This window comes from Astatotilapia calliptera, chromosome 11 (genome assembly GCF_900246225.1).
Source record: "Astatotilapia calliptera chromosome 11, fAstCal1.2, whole genome shotgun sequence".
In the NCBI taxonomy this organism is placed as follows: Eukaryota; Metazoa; Chordata; class Actinopteri; order Cichliformes; family Cichlidae; genus Astatotilapia; species Astatotilapia calliptera.
The window spans coordinates 30243493-30266207 of record NC_039312.1 but is presented as its reverse complement, the minus strand read 5'-3'; the positions used below and the strand labels follow the sequence as shown (position 1 = coordinate 30266207).

The 22715-nt window shown below is 39.1% G+C and overlaps 1 protein-coding gene across 2 annotated transcripts in view; it reads left to right on the top strand.

Annotated features, from left to right (window-relative positions):
- Nucleotides 1-20207, top strand: part of smarcc1a (SWI/SNF related BAF chromatin remodeling complex subunit C1a) — a 28932-nt gene extending 8725 nt beyond the window's left edge. For both annotated transcript variants that reach the window (XM_026184120.1, XM_026184119.1), the window contains exons 12-28: nt 9-68; nt 206-243; nt 623-741; nt 1090-1161; nt 1331-1444; nt 1786-1939; nt 2524-2634; nt 2755-2814; nt 3103-3361; nt 5161-5322; nt 6363-6418; nt 7338-7491; nt 7726-7910; nt 8113-8247; nt 12501-12858; nt 13593-13718; nt 16990-20207. In XM_026184120.1, coding sequence (XP_026039905.1) covers nt 9-68; nt 206-243; nt 623-741; nt 1090-1161; nt 1331-1444; nt 1786-1939; nt 2524-2634; nt 2755-2814; nt 3103-3361; nt 5161-5322; nt 6363-6418; nt 7338-7491; nt 7726-7910; nt 8113-8247; nt 12501-12858; nt 13593-13718; nt 16990-17081 — 2255 coding nt within the window. In that variant the 3' untranslated portion in view covers nt 17082-20207. The remainder of the gene's footprint in view (nt 1-8; nt 69-205; nt 244-622; nt 742-1089; nt 1162-1330; nt 1445-1785; nt 1940-2523; nt 2635-2754; nt 2815-3102; nt 3362-5160; nt 5323-6362; nt 6419-7337; nt 7492-7725; nt 7911-8112; nt 8248-12500; nt 12859-13592; nt 13719-16989) is intronic.
- Nucleotides 20208-22715: the final 2508 nt, after the last annotated feature.

Here is a 22715-nt window from a genome sequence, read left to right as displayed (position 1 = left end):
ATGCACAGCAAATTCAAAGAAAGACAGCGAGAATACACCGGTCAAAGGAGGGCATGTGGCCGACTTGGGTATGTATTTATAAATGAACTTGTCTCCTTTTGTAGGAGTTATATGAGTGAGATTAGCATCTTTTGTATGTGAGCATAAGCTGTCCCGCAGTTTAAAAGCAAACCTGAGTCGAGACATTTATTTTTATTTTTTCCAGATGACATGGAAGATGAATCTGTGATGTCTGGTGGAAAGGTACGACCACTGATTCCTGTCTTTATCTCTCCAGTGTAGTCAGGAATATCGCATATACATGTCACTCCCAGTCACTCCTGGGAGTGATATGTAATATAAACAGTGTATTTTGATTCAGTTAAACTAAATCTAATTGAAATATGAGGAAATGGTACGATTAAAATATCCCTATAGTTATTATTCAAAGAACTAAAAACTAGCGTGCACCTGCTGTTTTTCTTCATTCTTTATACAGGCTTTGTTTTCTTTTTTTAGATAAATGTTTGTGAGCAAAGCCACTTTACTTCCAAAGTAGGGCTGTCTCATGAATTGTAATTACACAGCACGATGACTTTTTTCAGACTGCTGTTACTTGACCTGTCTGCTTATCCTTCTGCAGGATGATGAGGAACAAGGCAAAAGTGAAATAAACCGACTGGATGCCAATGAGGACAATGTGACTGAACAGACGCATCACATCGTTATCCCCAGCTATGCTGCTTGGTTTGACTACAACAGGTAAGTGTTGTGAATCTGAAACTTAAGCTACATTACACAAATAACTTGGTTAATAAGTTATAACTAACTTTTCAAAAGCTTATGTGGAGTGGAGATGATAGGAGGCTTTTTATTTTGGAGAGATAGTGAGATGTTGCTGTTTGGAAGACGATGGATTACAGATGCATTTTAAAAAAACACAAAAAAAACCACCAGCTGCAGTTTACATGCAGTTAGAGGTGCACTTGATGACATCTGCAGGCCATTCTTAATCTCATTGCCATTAAAAATACAATTTTATTTTAGGAATAACATTGTTTCTTCCTACTTTGATATCTATCAATATTTTTTCTTTTCCTTTCTTGTTAGCATCCATGAGATTGAGAGACGAGCCTTGCCAGAGTTCTTCAACGGAAAGAACAAGTCCAAAACTCCAGAAATGTGAGTTTACACACACACACACACACACACACACACACACACACACACACACACACACACACACACACACACACACACACACACACAGTCCCACATATATAAAAACGCAGCTTTCATGTAATAAGTCTCCTATCATTCTAACGGGACATACTGCGACATCTCAACACAGATACCTGGCCTATCGAAACTTCATGATCGACACGTATCGGCTGAATCCTCAGGAGTACCTCACCTCCACCTCCTGCCGCAGGAACCTGACTGGAGATGTTTGCGCCATCATGAGGTTCGACAGATCCACATGTTGTTAACTTTTCTGGGTTTTTTTTTTTTTTTTTTTTTTTTTTTTTTTTTTAAACATATTAATTTGGTTGGATTAATGGGCAGTGGCTAACTCAATAAAAAATATTTATGAATATTAAAAACTTACCCTAAATGAATTGAATTGTTGTATTATGCAAGTTAACACCTACTGGGAGGCCTTCAGCCAAACACAGTCCTGAAGAAATGCCATGCATTTGACTGGTACCTTTGTAGGTGCCACACATGCTTTAAAGAGAAGATGATAAGTAGCTTTTCATTGTTTTAATTATTTTTTTAATGTAATTATTCCCCCTCCCCCTCCAGGGTACATGCATTCTTGGAGCAGTGGGGTTTGGTGAACTACCAGGTCGATGCAGAGTCTCGTCCATTGCCAATGGGCCCCCCACCCACTCCTCATTTTACTGTGCTGGCTGACACACCCTCTGGCCTCATGCCTCTTAACCACAGACCCCAACCGGTAAGGACAACTTAAAGAGGGAAGGAAGAAGTAGGTTTGAATCCACTTGTGCAGCCAAGGACCATATTTTTTGAGGATAAATAGATTGGTTCCAAATAAAGAAATTTTTGAGCAATGACTCACTCCAGAGTGGCTTTTAATAACGTCCCTGAACGTTATCGCTAAACATCTAAATTAGTTTTGTGGGGTTTTTTGTTTTTATACCAAATATAGATCAAATTCCTGAAGAATTTTGTCCTTTTTGCTAGCAATTCACTTTAAAAGGGAAGCATGGAATCTGTGATTTGATTGTTTGTTTTGTTTTTGTGTGTGCCAACACACCAACCCCAAAAGATGTTTAACTTTGATTAAGATGTCAAAAGAAAAACAAACTGAAATAGTTGCAAAACAATTATCACTGAAATCATAATAATAAAAATCACAGCTGTGTTGTTTTCTCTGGGTTCCCTCCATTATACCCTTGTACCATTTCATTGATGAGCTTCATTTGTAAAACTGCTGCACGTCTCAGATGGTCCCATTACAAAAAAAATACATCTTCATACAGACGGTTTGCTAATGTGTGGCCATTTTATTCCTTCCAGATTCCTCCTCCACAGCCAATGCCCAATTTTGCAGACAAAAGCAAAGACAAGCCCATCGACCTGCAGAACTTTAGCCTTCGTTCTGACCTCTACAACAGGAAAAGCATCAAGGTTGGAACTTGTTTAACTTCCTAATGTGTTTTTCATGTTTGAAGTTCTAACAGTCTCTCTGAGCTGGTGTGTTAGAATTTAAAAACAAAGAAATGTCTATTGTGGACTTTGATTCCTCAGGGTAAAGCAGGCAGCACTACCAGAGATTGGACTGAGCAGGAGACTCTGCTGCTGCTCGAGGTGAGTCTTAAAGTACAGAAGATAGGAGTGTCCTGTTTTAAATAAGAAAAACTTCCAATGTTTGGCTGCTGATCATAAGCTCAACCTGTTCTTATGACCTGATAAAATTTTTTAAAATAAACACACTTTTTTCTGTCATTTTCTTTCTATGTTTTTTTGTCTTTAACAAAAAAAGATGGCGATAAACTCTTTATGCCTCATGGAATTATAAATATTGCTATATTAAATGTTCTCTGGCTTTCTTTTTATAATAAGACTTGTATCGTCACTCCTGTCACCTATGGCTAGGCCCTGGAGATGTATAAAGATGACTGGAACAAAGTTTCAGAGCATGTTGGTTCACGCACCCAAGATGAGTGCATCCTGCACTTCCTGCGATTGCCCATTGAAGATCCATACCTGGAGAGTACGGAGGCCACACTTGGGCCTCTTTCCTATCAGCCCATACCTTTCAGCCAGTCTGGGAACCCAGTCATGAGCACAGTAGCCTTCCTGGCATCTGTTGTGGATCCCAGAGTGGCATCTGCTGCAGCCAAGGCAGCACTAGGTGAGAACTGGTGGGAAAGAGCCATAAACTGCAGGGTTTAAATCTATATGATATTTTAATGAGCTTCTGTATTTTAATTGCTAAATAGCTAGAAACAGAAACATTTACAACAAATATCAGTGCAGCAGTTTCTTGACTTCAGAGGAGATACTAGAGATTTATCTGTATATTCAGTTTCATTATCTTAACCCTTTAGAGCCGATCGGAGCGGGAACGCTCTGTTATGCGTAACTATTTTTAAATCCCAGTAGCACTGCAACCACGTAAGCTAGCGCAAAAATTTTTTTTGCATATGAAACCGGGGGAGTTGTACTTACATCTGATGCCATCAGCTTGTCCTAGGTCACGGTTTCCTTCCACATAAAGCTTTGCAAAAACTGCATAAAAAGCGCTTGCAGGAACAAAAACATAATATTCCAGAAACACGCTTTACCGATCTGATCAGCTGTTCAAAACACTTCCTACGTTGGAATAGACGTCAGCGCGAACTTTTGCATTTCCGCCATTACCTGCCCGAAACCAGAAGTGACGTCATTTTCGCGGAAATGTAGTCTTTTTTGCGATCAGGGCCTCAGGGCCTATACTGCTCTTTTTAAAAGTTATCTTTGACTTTATGACTTTCTGTGTCGTTTCTGGGATGCTTAGGACTCATATTGCACTGCTGGAAATAGTTTATTTTGATGCATATGCTGCTTTTTTGCAAATTTGCAGTATAATATTTATTTTCGTTTTTCCTGCAGTGTATAAAAATTGGTGTATTTCAAAAATAAAACTATGAAGACACTCAAAATAAATTTCCTGTGGTAGGAAACTATTTTGTGCAACTTTTTTGTATTTACAGTTTTGAGGGATAAGACTCTTAAATTTCTCTAACTACAAATATATGTTAAAAAATCAAAAACGATTTTCAATTTTTTTGTAGTTTATTGCACTTTTTTGCAATTTATGTAATTACTATGCACTTAATGAATACATATTATTAAAATCTGGGCTATAATGGTTGTATTGATGTATAGCAACTTGAAATGCTCCCAAAAATGGCTCCACAGCATGTAAAAATATAATATAAGCTCTGGCGGACTTGGTTCTATGGTAGGTCTTAAAGGGTTAAACAACATCATGCAGCCACAAATATACATGGGTTGGGTTTTGAATGGTTCTGAACGTTAAAGAGGAGATGTCTGCCTTTTGGTTACACATGTTACTTTTGTGTAACTAAAAGTGACCTGTTACACAAGTTAGTAATATTTTTCCTGGTCTTGTGCCAGTTACACTAAAAACAAAAAGACCAGTAGAAGATAAATGTAACTACTGAATTGCTCAGATAACGTAACATGAGATTTAGTTGAGACAACAGACAAACACTGGCCACTGTAATTAATAAATATCAAATGATTTGATTGTTGTCAGCTAAGCTAGAATATGAGCCGATACTGATGTGTGGCTTTTATTTTTCTTTTTAAGTGGGAAGAATAACGGGGAAAGTAGCTATGTACGGGTAAAGAAAAAAAAAATGGTTTAGCTCTGTGAGTAATTAACACTGTTACTACTGCTTTTTGAAACTAAATAAACAGAGAACACCAAGTGAACACACAATACTGAAAGCAGCTCCAAAAACTGTCTGTGCATATGTGACTACTTTGTCATTATAAAGTGAATAAACACAAGCTGCACAGTCCAGCTGGCATGCTTGGGAATATAATACTAGCTTCATGTCTGAGCACACCATGAACTAATGAAATGTCATATTACTATCAATGAGAGTCTGAAAGTAAAAAACATCCACTCTTTGTTTGCAGAGGAGTTCTCTCGTGTGCGTGAAGAGGTACCAGCTGAGTTGGTGGAGGCTCACGTGAAGAAGGTGCAGGAGGCGGCCAGAACTACTGGGAAGGTGGATCCCGCCTTTGGTTTGGAGAGCAGCGGCATTGCTGGAACTGCCCCCGAGGAGCCAGAAAAGACTGGTGAGTGTTGTTTGTACAGATAGTAAAGAAAGACAGGCTGATGCCTCCAAGCCAACCTCGAAAGTCTTTAACGTATTTCTAAACATGTTAGAAGGTGTAATACCTCAAGCATTTCCTGTTGGGGGAAGGCAGGTATCATCTAAAATAATCATCTGTCTTTGGTGAGATTTGGTAGTTTTGTGACCAGCTCCAACATCACAATGTTATTCAGCAATGAGGGATGTCCACTCTAATGTAAATTGCTGCTCTGTGCATATGTCCAGGCTAACCGATGTTTCTCATCATATTTAGGCTCGTATTTGACTTTTGCTACACATCAGTCCTTTTACCAGCAGGCTACTGAGGAGTAAAGACATATTGTGAAATGTTGTGGTGTTTCTGTGTACACTGCTGTGGTAACCAGTGGATTAAAGCTGCGGTTGCAGATGGGGCAGCACAGTGGGAGGAGGTGAAGGAGAAAACTGGGTCACCACACTCATGGATGTTCTCATCGCTTTCTCTCTCTCTGTGTTGTCTTGAAAATTACCCACATTGCCCCTGCACACAAACAAACACACACAATACTTATCACTTGTTAAAGATTAATGCTCTCTTGAGCTACAGTTGTAATCAATAAGTTTAAATGTGTTCCATGCCTCCTTTAGCCTAAAGCACTCAACTGGCACGAAATCAATATTCAAACTCTTAACATACGCTCAAGTGCACCCGTGACATGGTTTAACACTCAGCCACACGCATGTATTCACCCGGTCACGTGTGAGTGTACACACAACACTTATCATTTCCTGTGGGCCTATTCATTTAAAGTGCTTTCAACCTTAGTACCTGCATGTCAAACGATGCTTTTTGATGTTGTTTATCTCAGTAAATCAATAAGTTAATTTCACTCCAGACAGGATGATATATTCAGCTACAGTCATATCACAAATGTTGGTAATATCTATGTAAATTTAGAATGTATTTAAAATAAGCTCTGACCCTCTTTGTTAGTTTTATCTGTCTGACAGATGCTGATTTTTCAGTCTTGCTGTCAATTACAGAAACCACAGAGCCGGAAAAGATGGAAACAGACTCCGACTCCCAGCAGGTTGACAAGGTGAGACCACCTTTCATGCATCTTCAGATGTTCACTGTCTCATAGGAAAACATCTATTTATAAATGGATATTATAATAAATCCCCTACTAATTAAAAGGTCAAACTGATTAATAAATCAGATTAAAACATCCAACTCGGGCCATGTGCATACCTGAATTCATTCATGGTTTAGGTTTTTCATTGAAAGTACACAATATAACCAGACTTGGGGTGACAAGCATTGGTAATGGAGATGCAACATAATCCCATTCAATGGTGAGGTAGATTATTTTGATCAAAACTATGGTTTGAATTATACCTCAGGTTTTATTAAGAGTGTATTAATTGCAAAATATTGCGAAGTGTCTTACTACCAGACAGATCAGTTAATCATGTTTTGCTCAAGAGTAAAAAATGAAACAAAACAAAGACTAACTACATTATTCTGATGTTATTACAAGGTTACAGCTTCAGATAGTCTGGCATGCTGTAACAGGTTCATGAGTGTTCCTGTACAGACAGATGACCTGTCACTTATTACATTGATAGCCACTTCACTTATTTTTTGCACAATTTAGAACTTTCCAGTTCATTTACTTTTAGCCTTCGTCTCGTGCTTTAAAAAGCGAGTGAATGTAATGACACTAGTGGCTGTTGACTTAATTATTCTCTTACATTAGTGATTGGGGGAAGAAAGTTAACAGGGGCGAGATTTGATCAACTATTGAGTGTACTCGCAGCATTTTGTAGGTGAAAAACCTTGAATGAATGTCCTTTATTCAACACTTTTAAGCAGCTAGCTACTCTGAACCACACTTATTTCTCAAATCTCAGAGCAAATCTTAAATTCAGACTCGCAGTACAGTTGTTGTTGTTGTTGGGGTTTTTTTTCCTTCTGTGGTGGCACGCCTACCATTTTTGATTTTCCTCAACCTTCAGGGTGAGTTGAAGGATGAAGCTGAGAAGCCGAGCGAGTCTGCCGAGAAGAGCGACAAGACAGAAGCAACAGAAAAGGTGAAAAAAGAGGGAGCGGAGGCATCGGAGCGTGAAGAAGAGAATGAAGAGGGAGGGGAGGCTAAGACCGCTCAAGCAGGTAACAGTTTATGCCAAAGTGAAACTAAAGCTCCATTTCACAGGCATGCAACTTTGTTTTTAAATTGCAATTTAAAGGGTCTACTTCTGGTTGATTATCCTGATGATTTGCTAATTTATTTAATGTTTTATTGTTTAATTAGTCTGTAAAATCTGATAATGTTTTTCCACACACATTCTTTGAAAAGTCTACATAAAGTGCTTGATCTTTTCTATTTTTTCTTTTCCTTATCAGACAAAGACAAAGAGGAGTCTATGGAGACATCATCTTCAGACCAGGAGAAGGAGAAAGAGAAGGAGGAGAAAACCCCTACAGAGGAGGGAGAGGACAAGGGCAAGAAGCTGGAACATGATATCGGAGAAGGAAACATTGCCACTGCGGCTGCTGCTGCCTTGGCATCTGCTGCCACAAAAGCCAAGGTAAGACTGCAGGACTGCTGACTCTGCAACAGCAATTGCATGGAACAACTTCAGCTTTTCTCAAATGACACTGTGTTGCTGCTATAATTTTGTGTACCTGTTGTTCTGATGGAATCCTGTACTTTTTTTTTTTTGTGTGTTAAAATAGTAAAATGCTGGAAATGGTTATTTAGCATTGATTAGATATTTGCCTTCCTTTTAGCATTTGGCAGCAGTGGAGGAGCGGAAGATCAAGTCCTTGGTGGCTCTGCTGGTCGAGACCCAGATGAAGAAACTGGAGATCAAGTTGAGACACTTTGAGGAACTTGAGACCATCATGGACCGTGAGAAAGAGGCTGTAAGTCAGAAATACTTCAATACAATGTTGTATTCTGTTGGGCAGCTGGACTCTTCACTTTCAGTTAATGCAGGCACTCAAATCCTCTAATGCTCAGTAAAGGCTTATAACTGTGGTTATCAAAAATGAAGGTGAGCTGTTAACAGAAGTTCATCCGGCACTTTAAAACTACGCCTAGTCTCTAAAGTGGAAAATTAGCTGTTTGAAGCAAAGACAGATTTATAAAGTACCCACCTCTCAGACAAAGTGTCTACAGATCTTTAAAAGGTCTATAAAATTATTAATGCAACTAATACGTTTTTTTAAAAAGACTTGAAGTCAAAGGAGAATGTTTTTAGTCACAGGTTACTTTTAGCTGCTTCCGTATTTCCCAAGAGGTCACCACAGCGGATGGCTCTGCATGCTTGGTTTGGCACAGATTTCATGCCAGATGCCCTTCCTGACACAGCCATCCCATTAATCTGGGATTAACCTCGTGTGGTTATTATACTATAGGGAGTGCAGAATTATTAGGCAAGTTGTATTTTTGAGGAATCATTTTATTATTGAACAACAACCATGTTCTCAATGAACCCAAAAAACTCATTAATATCAAAGCTGAATGTTTTTGGAAGTAGTTTTTAGTTTGTTTTTAGTTTTAGCTATTTTAGGGGGATATCTGTGTGTGCAGGTGACTATTACTGTGCAGAATTATTAGGCAACTTAACAAAAAACAAACATTTCAATTATTTATTTTTACCAGTGAAACCAATATAACATCTCCACATTCACAAATATACATTTCTGACATTCAAAAACAAAACAAAAACAAATCAGCGACCAACATAGCCACCTTTCTTTGCAAGGACACTCAAAAGCCTGCCATCCATGGATTCTGTCAGTGTTTTGATCTGTTCACCATCAACATTGCGTGCAGCAGCAACCACAGCCTCCCAGACACTGTTCAGAGAGGTGTACTGTTTTCCCTCCTTGTAAATCTCACATTTGATGATGGACCACAGGTTCTCAATGGGGTTCAGATCAGGTGAACAAGGAGGCCATGTCATTAGTTTTTCTTCTTTTATACCCTTTCTTGCCAGCCACGCTGTGGAGTACTTGGACGCGTGTGATGGAGCATTGTCCTGCATGAAAATCATGTTTTTCTTGAAGGATGCAGACTTCTTCCTGTACCACTGCTTGAAGAAGGTGTCTTCCAGAAACTGGCAGTAGGACTGGGAGTTGAGCTTGACTCCATCCTCAACCCAAAAAGGCCCCACAAGCTCATCTTTGATGATACCAGCCCAAACCAGTACTCCACCTCCACCTTGCTGGCGTCTGAGTCGGACTGGAGCTCTCTGCCCTTTACCAATCCAGCCACGGGCCCATCCATCTGGCCCATCAAGACTCACTCTCATTTCATCGGTCCATAAAACCTTAGAAAAACCAGTCTTGAGATATTTCTTGGCCCAGTCTTGACGTTTCAGCTTGTGTGTCTTGTTCAGTGGTGGTCGTCTTTCAGCCTTTCTTACCTTGGCCATGTCTCTGAGTATTGCACACCTTGTGCTTTTGGGCACTCCAGTGATGTTGCAGCTCTGAAATATGGCCAAACTGGTGGCAAGTGGCATCTTGGCAGCCGCACGCTTGACTTTTCTCAGTTCATGGGCAGTTATTTTGCGCCTTGGTTTTTCCACACGCTTCTTGCGACCCTGTTGACTATTTTGAATGAAACGCTTGATTGTTCGATGATCACGCTTCAGAAGCTTGGCAATTTTGAGACTGCTGCATCCCTCTGCAAGATATCTCGCTATTTTTGACTTTTCTGAGCCTGTCAAGTCCTTCTTTTGACCCATTTTGCCAAAGGAAAGAAAGTTGCCTAATAATTATGCACACCTAATATAGGGTGTTGATGTCATTAGACCACACCCCTTCTCATTACAGAGATACACATCACCTAATATGCTTAATTGGTAGTAGGCTTTCGAGCCTATACAGCTTGGAGTAAGACAACATGCATGAAGAGTATGATGTGGACAAAATACTCATTTGCCTAATAATTCTGCACTCCCTGTACATTGTGGGGAGATCCAGAACTGCTTGTTTTGGATGTTTTTGGTGACCCAACAGCAGAGTACTCATTTTGAAGTCTGCTACTCAAGGCTCATGCATTGTAATGTAAATTCTCTGCAGACAAGTCCGAGCAGTGGCAAAAAACAGGCAGCCACATGGACGTCACAGATACACACAATAATCAAGGCTTAAAGCCTTGTTTGTGTCTCCTCTCAGCCTTGAGCCGGGGATCTTTTGTGTGCGCCAAATGTTTCAACCACTACACCACAGAGTCAAGAACATTTTCATTCTCACCACCGTGAAAATCTCCGGCACATAATGCTACTCAATTAGCTCATACAGCATGACTGCATCGTTAAGGTTTCACCTAATAGGTTTTGCATATGTGCAAATGGTTTACTGTAGCAGTCTGAAAAGATAAATATTGGGATGGTGTTTTAAAATTAACCAAATATTTGTACGTTTCCTTAAACACCATTTTAACTTGCCATCAACAGGTTTCCTTGGGAAGGGTATATTTCACTTTTATGCGACTTTCACAGCATATTCTCTTAAGATTGTGTTATAAAGGTCTTACATTTAACTTGTTCATACTTACAGATACCCCATCTTAGCCTGTGAAATATTTTTTTATAAAAAGAACAACACGTGTAACAAAATATTGAGATAAAGTTGAATGTTTGATTTAAACTCCTAAATTTAAGAACAGACATTTTAAGTTGGGACAAATGTCAATATTTTAGGAGGTTTAAAGGTGGAACATGAGTGCACACATTACACCACTACCATATAATTAATAGGTAAATACACAAATATCCTTACTTGTTAGAAGTCTTTATTAGACTGTTTAAAAAAATGTAAAATAATTGTAAAACACTTTAAAATGAAAAAGAAATATAACTATTTGGATTAGCACATCCTTTGGAGTTGTCCAGAAAAGACTGCGTTACAAAGTTTCGCTTCTTCTGTTGCTATATTGGCACAAGTAACTAATAAAGATTTAATTCATCAACAGATATTGGCCAGTCAACAGGTTTGTCCCCACTTGGCCCAAGTCTTCCATAGAGATTGAAAAAGAGACGCAGCATTAATTCTCTGTGAGGAGAACATTTTTTCCAAAGCAAAGCTGTTGTTCAGTGAGGCAAGTGAAAGTGTTACCTGCCCCGACAGAGCAAATGAATGACTCTCAGCTCTTGTTTGTGTGTGTTCTGTCCCTGCACAATCCCTGGAGACGCTAGTGAGAGTGTAAAACTGTGTTTTCACGGTAACGGCATTGGCAGTGTAGCCCAGTTTCACAGCTGTAAACAGTGCATGAAAAGGAGTCTGGTTAAAGAGGCTTTCTGAACGCTGGAATGAAACCAACCCACTCCTGCTGCTGTTCCTAACATAAACTGTAAAACACTGAGACTCTAAAACAAAGAAACACAAGGCTTTATTTAGAGCTGTATGTGCTATGCAGAAGGAACTGAACAGACCTCCCCCTTTCTTTTTCTGATTTTTGTCATGAAGCTAGTTTATTTCTTTTTAGCTTCATAAACGTTCTTTTTGACTTTGGCTGTAGTTCTTTATTTTTATATCCATGTTTTGAAATACCCACCTGATGATACTGTGGGTCCAGTCTCATCAGTATAAGGAATGTGTGGTGAGTGCAGTGGCCTATGTAGTTATTGTAGGACTTCGCTCATTCATCTCAGCATAGCTGCACACACACTAGCTGTACATCTGCTGCAAGTTCAGTCTGGAGGAAGAATTATTGCTGCCAGACTAGAGAAGTTCAGGAAAGGCCGCTGATTGACATCAGGAATGGCCAAAACAGCGACCTGTTTAGTTGGACAAAATGGAAATGAGCACGAGCTCTTCAGTTCTTAAATGCATGCACAGTTTTTAAAGATTTAAAAAAAAAAAAACGTTTTTAAAAGTAGTTGTAAAATATACCTTTGTGGCCTGTAACAAGAAAACCTCTATGTGTAAAAACTGTGTTTCGATTTCATGGCCATGGTATTCATAAGTTAGGCTTCTGCCCTGTAAAATATGCAGGCCTGCATTTTGTCAGTGTGCACCTTTTTGGCGTAAAGCAGACTTTATCAGGATATAAAGCAATGAAAATGTAACTTTATGTACTGCAATACCTGCCAGTTGTTGGTGGTATTTGGTATTATAACTGTCTTAAAATAATCTTTCCTCATGGTTCCTGCATTTCTGTGCAGTTGGAGCTTCAGAGGCAGCAGCTGCTAACTGAGCGTCAGGCGTTCCACATGGAGCAACTCAAATACGCCGAAATGAAGGCGAGGCAGCAGATGGAGCAGCAAGCGGCAGCCGCGGCTGCTGCTGCTGCAGCTGCCCAGGCCCAAGGACAGGGACAGGGGCCTGGGGCTGGACCACACTCTGGGCCCCCTCCACCAGGCATGCACCCAGGAGGACCTACACCACACCACGGAGGACCTCCTCCCCACCACGGAGCACCTCCACCACACCATGGAGGGCCCCCACCCGGCGCTGCAATGCACCCTGGCTACCCCCCAATGGGTCACCACCCAATGGCCCCTCACCACCCAGGACAGACAGGTGAAGGGAAAGGAAAACTACACTGGTGCTCAAAGTGATACAGAGATTAAGGAGCTTTGAAACAGGGGGAGCAGATGTGTGCTTTTAGATATTGTGAAATATTAGCATTTTCATATGGAAAGAATGTCAGCAGCTTTACCAGGTTATGACTTTGTTTGTTTTACACATTTGCCATATCAGATATTGATAGCTCAGTAGCTACTCTCTGCTGCCTTTAGTGGGTTGTCTTTCATATATACCCAAAGTTATACTAGCAGCTATGTTTTGTAGTCTTAGATCTTGGCCACTTGTTAGCCAGCTTGGTAGTAACTGCTAACTTGCTTAACAATTTTAATCTTTTTTCTTTTTCTATTTTTTTTTTATTTTTTTTTTATAAATGATGCCTTAATCTACCTAAAAGAACAGCTACATGAATTACTTTATTAAAGTCCCACTAATTTGGACTGGTATTTTGGTCATTTGGACTAACCCTTGGTGATTATTTGCTTTTGGGAACTGCAGGAAAATGTGGACATAATTGGCTCATTACATTAAACTTCAGCAAAATAACATATCAAGTGTTCTCAGAGAATAAGGACAGAATGGATTAAATGGCTTTTTTTCTCTACAAAATCATGTTAGTTGTTGGTTGAGTGTTTGTTTCTGGTTTGAAGCACCTCATGTAGGTTTTCTTCCTTATGTCCATCTGATCTCCATGTGTCTGATTTCTCTTATTTGTACTTTTCATGCTGCAGGACCAATGGGACCAGGTCAGCCAATGCCTGGACGTATGATGTCTGGCCCTCCTTCTGCTGGGCCTCCTCCCGGTGGCATGCCTCCCATGATGCCCCCACGCCACCCCGGAGCCCCCAACGGCATGTGTAAGTATAAATAGTCACCCTCTCATTATGCTTGTGTTGTTTTTGAATATGTATAAGCAAACTCAAGGTGGTTTATTTCTGTTGATTTGTGAAAATTTAATTCACCAAAACCAATACACGCTAAATTATGGCCTTGTTTCTAGGATCCTTTATTTACCCAACAAACAACCTAAGAAAAAAAATCTTTCTGGGAAATTCAAATAATGCTTTGACCCGGAGCTGACAGCTGGTATTTACTTTGAATGTCAGCTGCAGCTAAACATTTGGATCATTGCTGCTTATTAGCATCACAGCACGCACAGACCCTGTGGTTTGCATTGATTTCTCTAACCTTGTAAAGCAGCCAATCAGCATCTGAAATTAAGCACCAGTGTAATGATATGCATTTAAGTTTTTTGGCAGCTGCTGTTTGTGTTTCCACGTGTACTAAAGCTGAAATTTGAACTCTTTGAATGGTGTTACTTAATCGTATTTTTTGTTTTGCATTGTATTAAAGAGACTTCTCAGCATTTACATTTAGGGATGGGTATCGTTTAGGTTTTATCCGATACCGGTGCCAAATCGGTACTTTTGAAACGGTGCCGGTGCTCATGGAGAACACAAAATTGGTCCAAAAACCTCTCATGGTCAGCTGGTTTTTTGTAAAAAGATAACAATGTTAGCCTTTTCTGCAGCTATGGGGCATATATGGTATCACTCTTGGCTGGAAGCAGTGCTTAATCAATGGAAAAAATACAAACTTTGTCCAAAAACCTCTCATGTTTAGCTGTTTCCCACTTTTTCTTTGGTCATTTTAGCCTTTTTGGCCAGGGTGAAGGGAGTATCTGCCATCAAACAAGAAGACAGCCGCATGTAGCTATGATGATGTTTGCTAGTTCACCTTACATGCATTAATGTAATAACGTGGTTAGCCTACTCAACGTAAATTACACACGAACACACTCTCCATCCTAGAAACTCATGTTACAAAAAACTGTTTTGGTAAAAGACTGGTGTCCCAGTTTTATAGCCTGTTAGTTGAACACCATAAGGATAACTCTGATAGTAAAAGACGGGAGTGGATTAGTGACTTACAAGAAGATATTTCATATACTGAATGGGGTAAAATATGTTCAAAAACACACACTCAGACCATTAACACTCGTTTGAGAATGATACAATTTAATTGGATAATGCGAACATACATATCCCCTGTACAATTAAATAAATTTGATCCTAATATTATTGATCTATGCTATAAGTGTAATAGGCATCAGGGTACACTTTATCACTGCCTATGGAAATGTGAAGAGATCCAAAAATTTTGGAGCTCTGTGTTACAATATGTCTCTCAGATCACAACTTCTCCTGTACCGCTTTGCCCTAAGTTATGCATTTTAGGCTTGTATCCAGATGACTGTACTCTGTCTTGTGAGGAAAGAATAATGGTCGATCTTTGTTTGCTACAGGCCAAACGCTGTATCGCCTTATGCTGGAAGAATGTTGGTTGCCCCTCTTTTAACCACTGGTTAAATAATTTAACATCGAGTTTAGCTCTTGAGAAACTGACCTATATTGTTAGAAAGAAGGCTTCTGAATTTTACAACATCTGGAAGATATTTTTGGATCTACTGAGGAGTGGGGATGTGGGGGGGGGGCGGTGAGTGAATAAGACAACTAGATAATGAATAATGTCTGACTTGCTGTTGGGAATATACTATGTAACCTATATTATGATTTATTTTTTTATTTTTATTTTTATTTATTTATTTATTTATTTATTTATTTATTTTTTTTTTTTTATTTTTTTTTTTATTTTTATTTTTTTTTTTTAATTGTATCTATTTGTATGGTTTAATTTAATTTTTTTTAACTATGCATTTATTTGGAACCCTTTAGGATTAACACTTCAATTATCGCTATTACTATTATTATTATTATTATTATTATTATTATTATTATTATTAGTGTTGTTATTATTATTATTATTATTTTAATGACTGCCATACGTTCATTTTATGTTGGTGTTGATACTGTTGAAAAAACAAATAAACATACGTTTAAAAAAAAAAAAATTACACACGAACAACATTAAGCTACTCACGCAGAGAAGAACGGCTGCTGCTGCCATCAAATACGGCGCATTTCTCGGCTTTAAAAAAAAAAAAACGCTATGCGTCGCCAGGTGTTTCATCGGATTCTTGATGTTACCTCCTTTGACAGTATCACAGTATCAGCTTAAAGCACTTGTTGCAGGCTGCTGAGTTTGCATATTTTGCTGTGAAGTACAGCCAGACTTTTGACCGCTTCGCCTTGGACATTTTTAATCTGTAGCTCTGCATAAAAGAACGTACGTACCTGGCCCCACCTACTATCCTCGGAAACGTAAAATGATTGGCTAGAAGTGTATCACAGCTTAGGAAAAATAAAGCACCGAAATGTGCGCTGCTTTTCGGTCTGGTTACTACCGTTTATGTCAGAACCGGTACCCATCCCTATTTACATTCCTCAAGAGAAACAAAATTTGTTCGATTTATTGCAGGTGACATATTATAGCGATACCATTAATTCTTAGACTGTTAACTTTTAAAGCTATGTTTGCACTTTTTGATACCTAACCTGTAATTATTTTTTTTAAAGGAGGAGAAAAATACAATTTTCTTCATGCCTTAGGATGTCATTTATGTTGCCCATCAGCATAAGTTATGGTTACCAGAAATCAATGCGGGCTTTAATTTAAAGCCTCACACCACTGCTGTGTGTGTTAGTCTAATAATTGCCCTGTAGCTAGGTTAAGCGTTGTAGATTGTTGTGATGAGATGAAACCTTTTTGTCTTTAAAGATACGGACTGTTTTTGATGTATTTTGCCTCATCATCCAGTAGAGAGAGCTCTTAAAGTCAGATATCAGCTTTACAAATTGCATCCACAATTAACCTGTGATGAATAAATTGTACTGGAGGAGGATGGTAGCCACTTGAACCACTGAAAAAGCGGTCTTTGAGAATTTCTGGTTCTGTGAAAAGCTCTTCACGTCCAAGCTTATCACTTAGTGAAGCAGTGTTGTAATGTTGTCTTGAATATGACAGAAGAGACAGTGCAGCTGCGACTGCACAGAGAAATGCAAATGATGAAAGCCAGACTAAAGGGTTAAATACCATGTAGAACTGGTTCATTACACATGACTGGTATTGAAAATACCAGGATTACAGTTACCTTCATATTCATTTATATATTAGTTCAAACTTTAGCTTGCTTCCTTTATCCTCTAAAACCAAGATTTTCCTTCTTAGATCCTGGTCCACCACCTGCACAGCCTGAAGCGATCCCTCCTGCTCCTGTAGGTCCTCCAGCACCTCCGAGTGGGCGAGTGGCTGACAACTAAGAGCTACACACAAACACGCGCGGACACACACACACACACACACACACAAAAGCACACAAGCTTGAAGCTAACTCTCTGAACATCAACCCCTTTTTGATGGCCTTTGCTACTGGCTCGGTATTTTTCACTCAGCACTCACATCTACTATAAACTTCATCACAGGATACACACACAGACACACACAGGGTTCAAAAGCAGAGGTAACCTGACATTTCACACATGCACCCATACATGCAGACTTCCACTCAGGGCACAGCGGCAAGGGTCGTCTACTTATAAACACTGTTTTCTGCTCTGTTGGGCCAAACCAAGGATTTAGACAATGACCCTGTGTACAGAAAACAAAACAAGGAGACAGAACAAATAATGATTTAAAAAAACTGTCTCATCTCTTTTTCTTTTTCCTCCTTTCTTTTTCCAGTGCTGTTTTAATTGCACTGAAACCCCCTTCCAGTCTCACAAAACACACGCCCTGCTTTTTGTCTGGTTCCTCTTTCTCCAAGACAAACACTAGGGGGAGCTAGCGAGACTAGAGAGCTGGTGTGACCTGTAGGGGTGGGTGGTGTGTGTGTGTGTGTATTGAAGCAAGCAGATTTTTCAGACATTAACATGAATAAAACACACATGGGGGACCCAGCCTGCCCTCACTCTTGTCTTGTCGAGTATCTACCTCTCGCTCCTCTTGAAATGATACACTGTAGTTTTGTGTGTGTGAGTGTGTGTCTGTGAATGTGTGTGTCAGACAGAGGGCTGGGTGATGGTCATTTGTGCCTTTTTTTTTTTTTTTTTTTAATGTATGGAATCTGTTTTTTACTCACTTCTCCTCTAGCTGATTTTGAGATATAAAGTCAAAACTGAACAAAGAGGCAGGTGGAGATTTAACTTTAGGTCTGCGTTTGTCTGATAAGGTGCATCCTCCTTGACCCCCCAAAAATGGCAGCTGTAAATACTGTTAACAGTATCTGAGTATAGGCGTGAGAGACAGTACCTGCTGAAAAGGTTTAAATTGTTCTTAGTTGTGCTTGAAATGTAAGGGTTCAACTAAAATTACTTTTTTTTCCCAACTTTTTACTGGACTTTTTACTGGACTTTAAAATTCCATTTAAAAAAAGACCAGAAATTTCCAAGTTCTCTTCTCAGTGCTTTGTGACCTCCTAATCAGAGAAGTAAAATCTTTAAATTGTATGATTTTAACATTTAAAAGTTTTGCTTACTAAAGACATTTGCAGTATTTGGCAAATATAAACTAAATTGGAAGCTAAATCTCATTTTGTGAGGCACAAGTTAGGACTTTCCAGCCATGAAAGGAAGTACATCCACCTCCTTCCTCTGTCTGTCACACCACCTGCAGCACTGTAACGCACACACACAGACATGTAAGCTAAGCTGTGGCGAACACTGGAGGCTGCATGCACACACCGACTTGGCCAGACCCTGCCACAAAGCACTGGACAAACACACATGTAATCTCCTGCTGACCTTCACACAGCCTTTACAGAGAGGGAGACGCTGTGATGCGGCTGAAACATCACAACACGACGATGCTCTTCCTCAGCACGGTGGGCTTCTAGATGTTTTTAGGTGCTGATACTGTAGCGATTAAACCCCGCCCCCCTCTCTTATGCTCAGTTTCTTCACGCCTAGTGCTGCCTACCTCGCTAACCCCTCTTCCCCCTCCTCCCCTCTTTAGTGCACGTTTTGCATTAATTTCCAGCTACTGTAAAACTCTGCAATATCCTCATTTTTGTGTATCAAACCATTACACGGAAAAATATTAAGTTACTAAGTAATCATAACTGTTTAGTCCTTAAACGCTCTGTCCTGTCATGTCACAGTAAATTAAATTAAACAAGGGGCGAAACCACTGAATACTTGTGTGCAGATTTGGTATTTAAATATCAGCTACTCAAGCTGGATGCTGGTTTCCTTTATCTTTTTCTGTAATGGGAAATTTAAAGTAACCTCAGCTGAGAGAAAAACAGTTATTGCGTGTTAATTTTCAGTATCAGCTGAACAAAGTGTCTGAAAAAATTTAAATTAAATCCCGTAGCTATAAAAGGGGGAAAAAGGAACATTATGGGCTTTTTGTTTTTGTTTTCGTCTCTCCTCTGAATTAGTTCTAGGATAGGACAACAGTTTCACCACAAGATCCATTTGTTAGCTGCGGTTTGTCGCAGTATTCCCCACATTTTCCATTGCTCAGGTTTCCCTTTTCTGAGCTTTTTAAAGTATTTTCATGTCAGTAATCTTGGAAATTAAAATCGGAATTTTATTCCTCGAAACGAGTCGTTCTCAACATTTGGAAGCCCGTTTTCCTCATGACGTAGTTGTTTTTGTCAGGTCATCAGCAAGTGCTTTCAACCCATTAAAAACATTTTATGACACTTGCAAGTTAGCTTTAAATAAATTAAAATGTTTATTTTATTCCTGCTGCTCTAATCATCATTTCAACTAGTCTGCATTCACCATCCTGCATCGTTCTAAAGCTGACATACAAGTGAATAATAAATCCAATATGAGGATGTTTTAATGTGAAGTCTTAACCAGAACTACTACTCCTTCCCTGTTGCTAGCACTGTTAGTATCTCTGCTACCTCCTCCTCCATCTGCTAGCTACCTCTTCTAGAAATCTTCCTCTTGCTATCTACTACCTCTCTGCGCACCCCTTTGCTACCTCTTGTTCCCCACCTCCTTCCTTTTTGTTTCTTCTTAATTTCTTTTAAAATAATTTCTTTGTCCTGCCCACATGACTGCTGCATCACTGACTGTTGCCCTCTTCTCCCAGTCTGTTGGAAGAAGAAAGCACACAAACACACCGTACAATCCCTCGCTCACACTCTCGTTCAACGTGCCCTCCCATTCAACATTTTACCAGGCTTGTTATGTAATATCACTTAAATATGATGGGATTTTCTTTACATATATTATCTTTAATGGATACTTTTTTTTTGTGTTATTGGTAATGTATTTTCAAGATGTTTTGTGTAGATGGAAGTTCTCTCTGTTCTTTGTAGCATTTGTTTCTCTCCCCCCCTCTTTTTTTTTCTTTTTTTTTTATTATTTTGTATGGGGTCTGTTGGTACTTGGACCTAGACACTGTCGAATAAACTGTGTTTTGTATGAAAATGTCTCAGTTTCTTTGTCTTTTCTCTTTAGACTAAAAGCACAATTGCTAAAATTGCAAAAGTTTTCATCTGAAACTGCACAAAAAGAAGAATGTAGAAAATAAGTATGTTTTTATATTGCCGTTACAAGATTGTATTTTAAAAATTAATCACCTGAAAGCCCAAGTCTTAACAATTAAGTAATTCTTAAAGTTAATTCAGAGTTTTAAAAAAAATTGCTATTAGTGAATACTGAATTAGTCATTTCCAAAAGGAAAAAAAACAGATTACACGAGTAGTACATTGCTTCATATTTGTAAGGGTTAATACTTCATGTGATTGTGTTTTTGTGAACTACAAGCTTCAAGAGGACAAACTGGATAATCTATCCTGTGCTTTTGTGTCGGGATTAGGGACATTGCTCCAAAACATCTGCACATAATGCATTCACAATGTGTAAATTACAGTTTTCAGTGACGTCACAGGCTTAGTCGGCTTTTGTGGAAGAAAATTGGTGAAGTCTAAACGTCTGTTTGAGACTTGAAATGAACAGTAGATTTTTAGAGCACCATGCAATGAATCAACACTGACCAAACAGAACATGCATATGTGGTTGTCAATGAAAAAAGTTGAATTAAATCACAATAAACTATTCTTTCAAGCTCCTTATGATTAATTTGTAATGCCATTACCTCTTCAACAATGGTTATGATAGACACACAGTGCTGTCACATTATTATTATTATTGTTATTATAATCAAATAATTTGAGCTTTTTCATTTCCTTTGGCACATTTCTTACATTTTTAATTTCCGAAGATACATTTTTCATAACAAAGCTAAAACATTGCATTTGTGTGGCGCACAAATAAAATTTCCTTAAGTATTTTATGTATTGTTTAGACAGCTTCAGAGAATAATTGTAGTATAGGAAAAGAAAAATGAATCAAGTTAACACAGAGGTAAAGTACTGTCCACAAAGTTACTGCTATATGATTTGGGCTGCAAAAGTTATATTTTAGGCTATTATAGTTAAGTGAAATAACAAAGCAACAAACTGAGCATTTTTTCAGGTCTTGGAGGGATCCATGATAACTGGGCTGAAGATGTCATTGGTGTGCTTGTTTTGCTGCCTTAGCTGCTTAGCTCTCTGCTTGTAGAATCTGTGTATGAACAAACGAAGAGGAAAACTAATCCCGCCCGGCTGGCACTGTAATCTGGCGAGGGGGGGGATTTCTGCATACAGCAGATTGACCATGTGTATGTTATTGAGAGGTTTGAGGGGCCAGAGGGTGATTACTCCCTGAGTGGGACTGGGAAAGGGGGGGTGGGAAGTTTGATGAGAGGGCAATGGAACATCTCTGCTCAAGCACTGTGAGCAACCTCTGGGGATGAAGTCAGTGTGTTGGTGTGAAAAACTGCAGTTCTAATGGCCATCTGATTGTTGTCTCTATAGCTAATTTTCATCTTCAAAACAATTGTTTTTAATAACTAGACTTTACTTTTTTTTTTTAAAAAAGAACCTTACACTAGTATTATCATCAAGGGCATCCAGTGTCAAATCTTTGCCAAATCAATCAATAAGATTTCTATTCTGGATTGACCAAGGTTGTCAAGGACCACCTTCTAATGGTGTTTACCAACAGGGCCAATTTCTGGTGCTATTTCTTGTTTTGGGGGGCAGCCAGAGATGAGGAAAGACAGTAACATAGGGACTTTAAATAAAAGGACTATGAATGGTAAAAGGTGGAAGCTGGCTTTTAATTATGGACAGAAAAAAGGGAGAGGTATTGTGTCCCATGGATGTATTGATGGAAGACATCCAGATGGTTGCTATGAGAGAAAATTATACTAGAGAGAGGGTGAAAATACAAGCAAACAGCTGAACTGTTTTTGGTTTGGTAAGGTTTGGCCTGGAGGATGACAATCTAACTGCCATATTGCTAACCTGCATCGCAATAACCATGGGCTTTTGTCAAAGGGATGTGATTGTGAATAGTTCTTAATAGTATTTTTAGATACAACTTATAGCCAGTAGTCAGAATTCATTGTTTCCACTTTACATGAGCCAAACCTTTCTCTGAATTTCTTGCCACCATGAAACCACAAAACAGCCTTCTTTTATTGTTTTTAAGACAAATACAGGCATGATGTTGCTGCAGGCAGTGGTTAAAATCTGATGAAAAGTATGTCTGCACTCTAAGTAGACCCTCTGGTGGTCTGCGGAAATTTCACTTGAGGCCCCTTGATTAATTGCAGGTTGGATAGCAGTCATTACTCAAAGACTTCCCAGGAACACACCTGCTAAGTACTTAAACTGCAAGAGCATTAAAGTCTTGATGTTTTGCCTTCTGCATGGCATCTTGGAAGGACACCTCAGCAGGGTGGCTAACTTTGATCTAGATTTAGCATACTAAATATTTAGCCTGGAGCATCAACATGCTTGGTTAGTTCAGCAAACTAATAAAAAGTGCACGTGAACATTTTTATCAGCATATACGTGATATATTATATAACAGCACAATGGAATA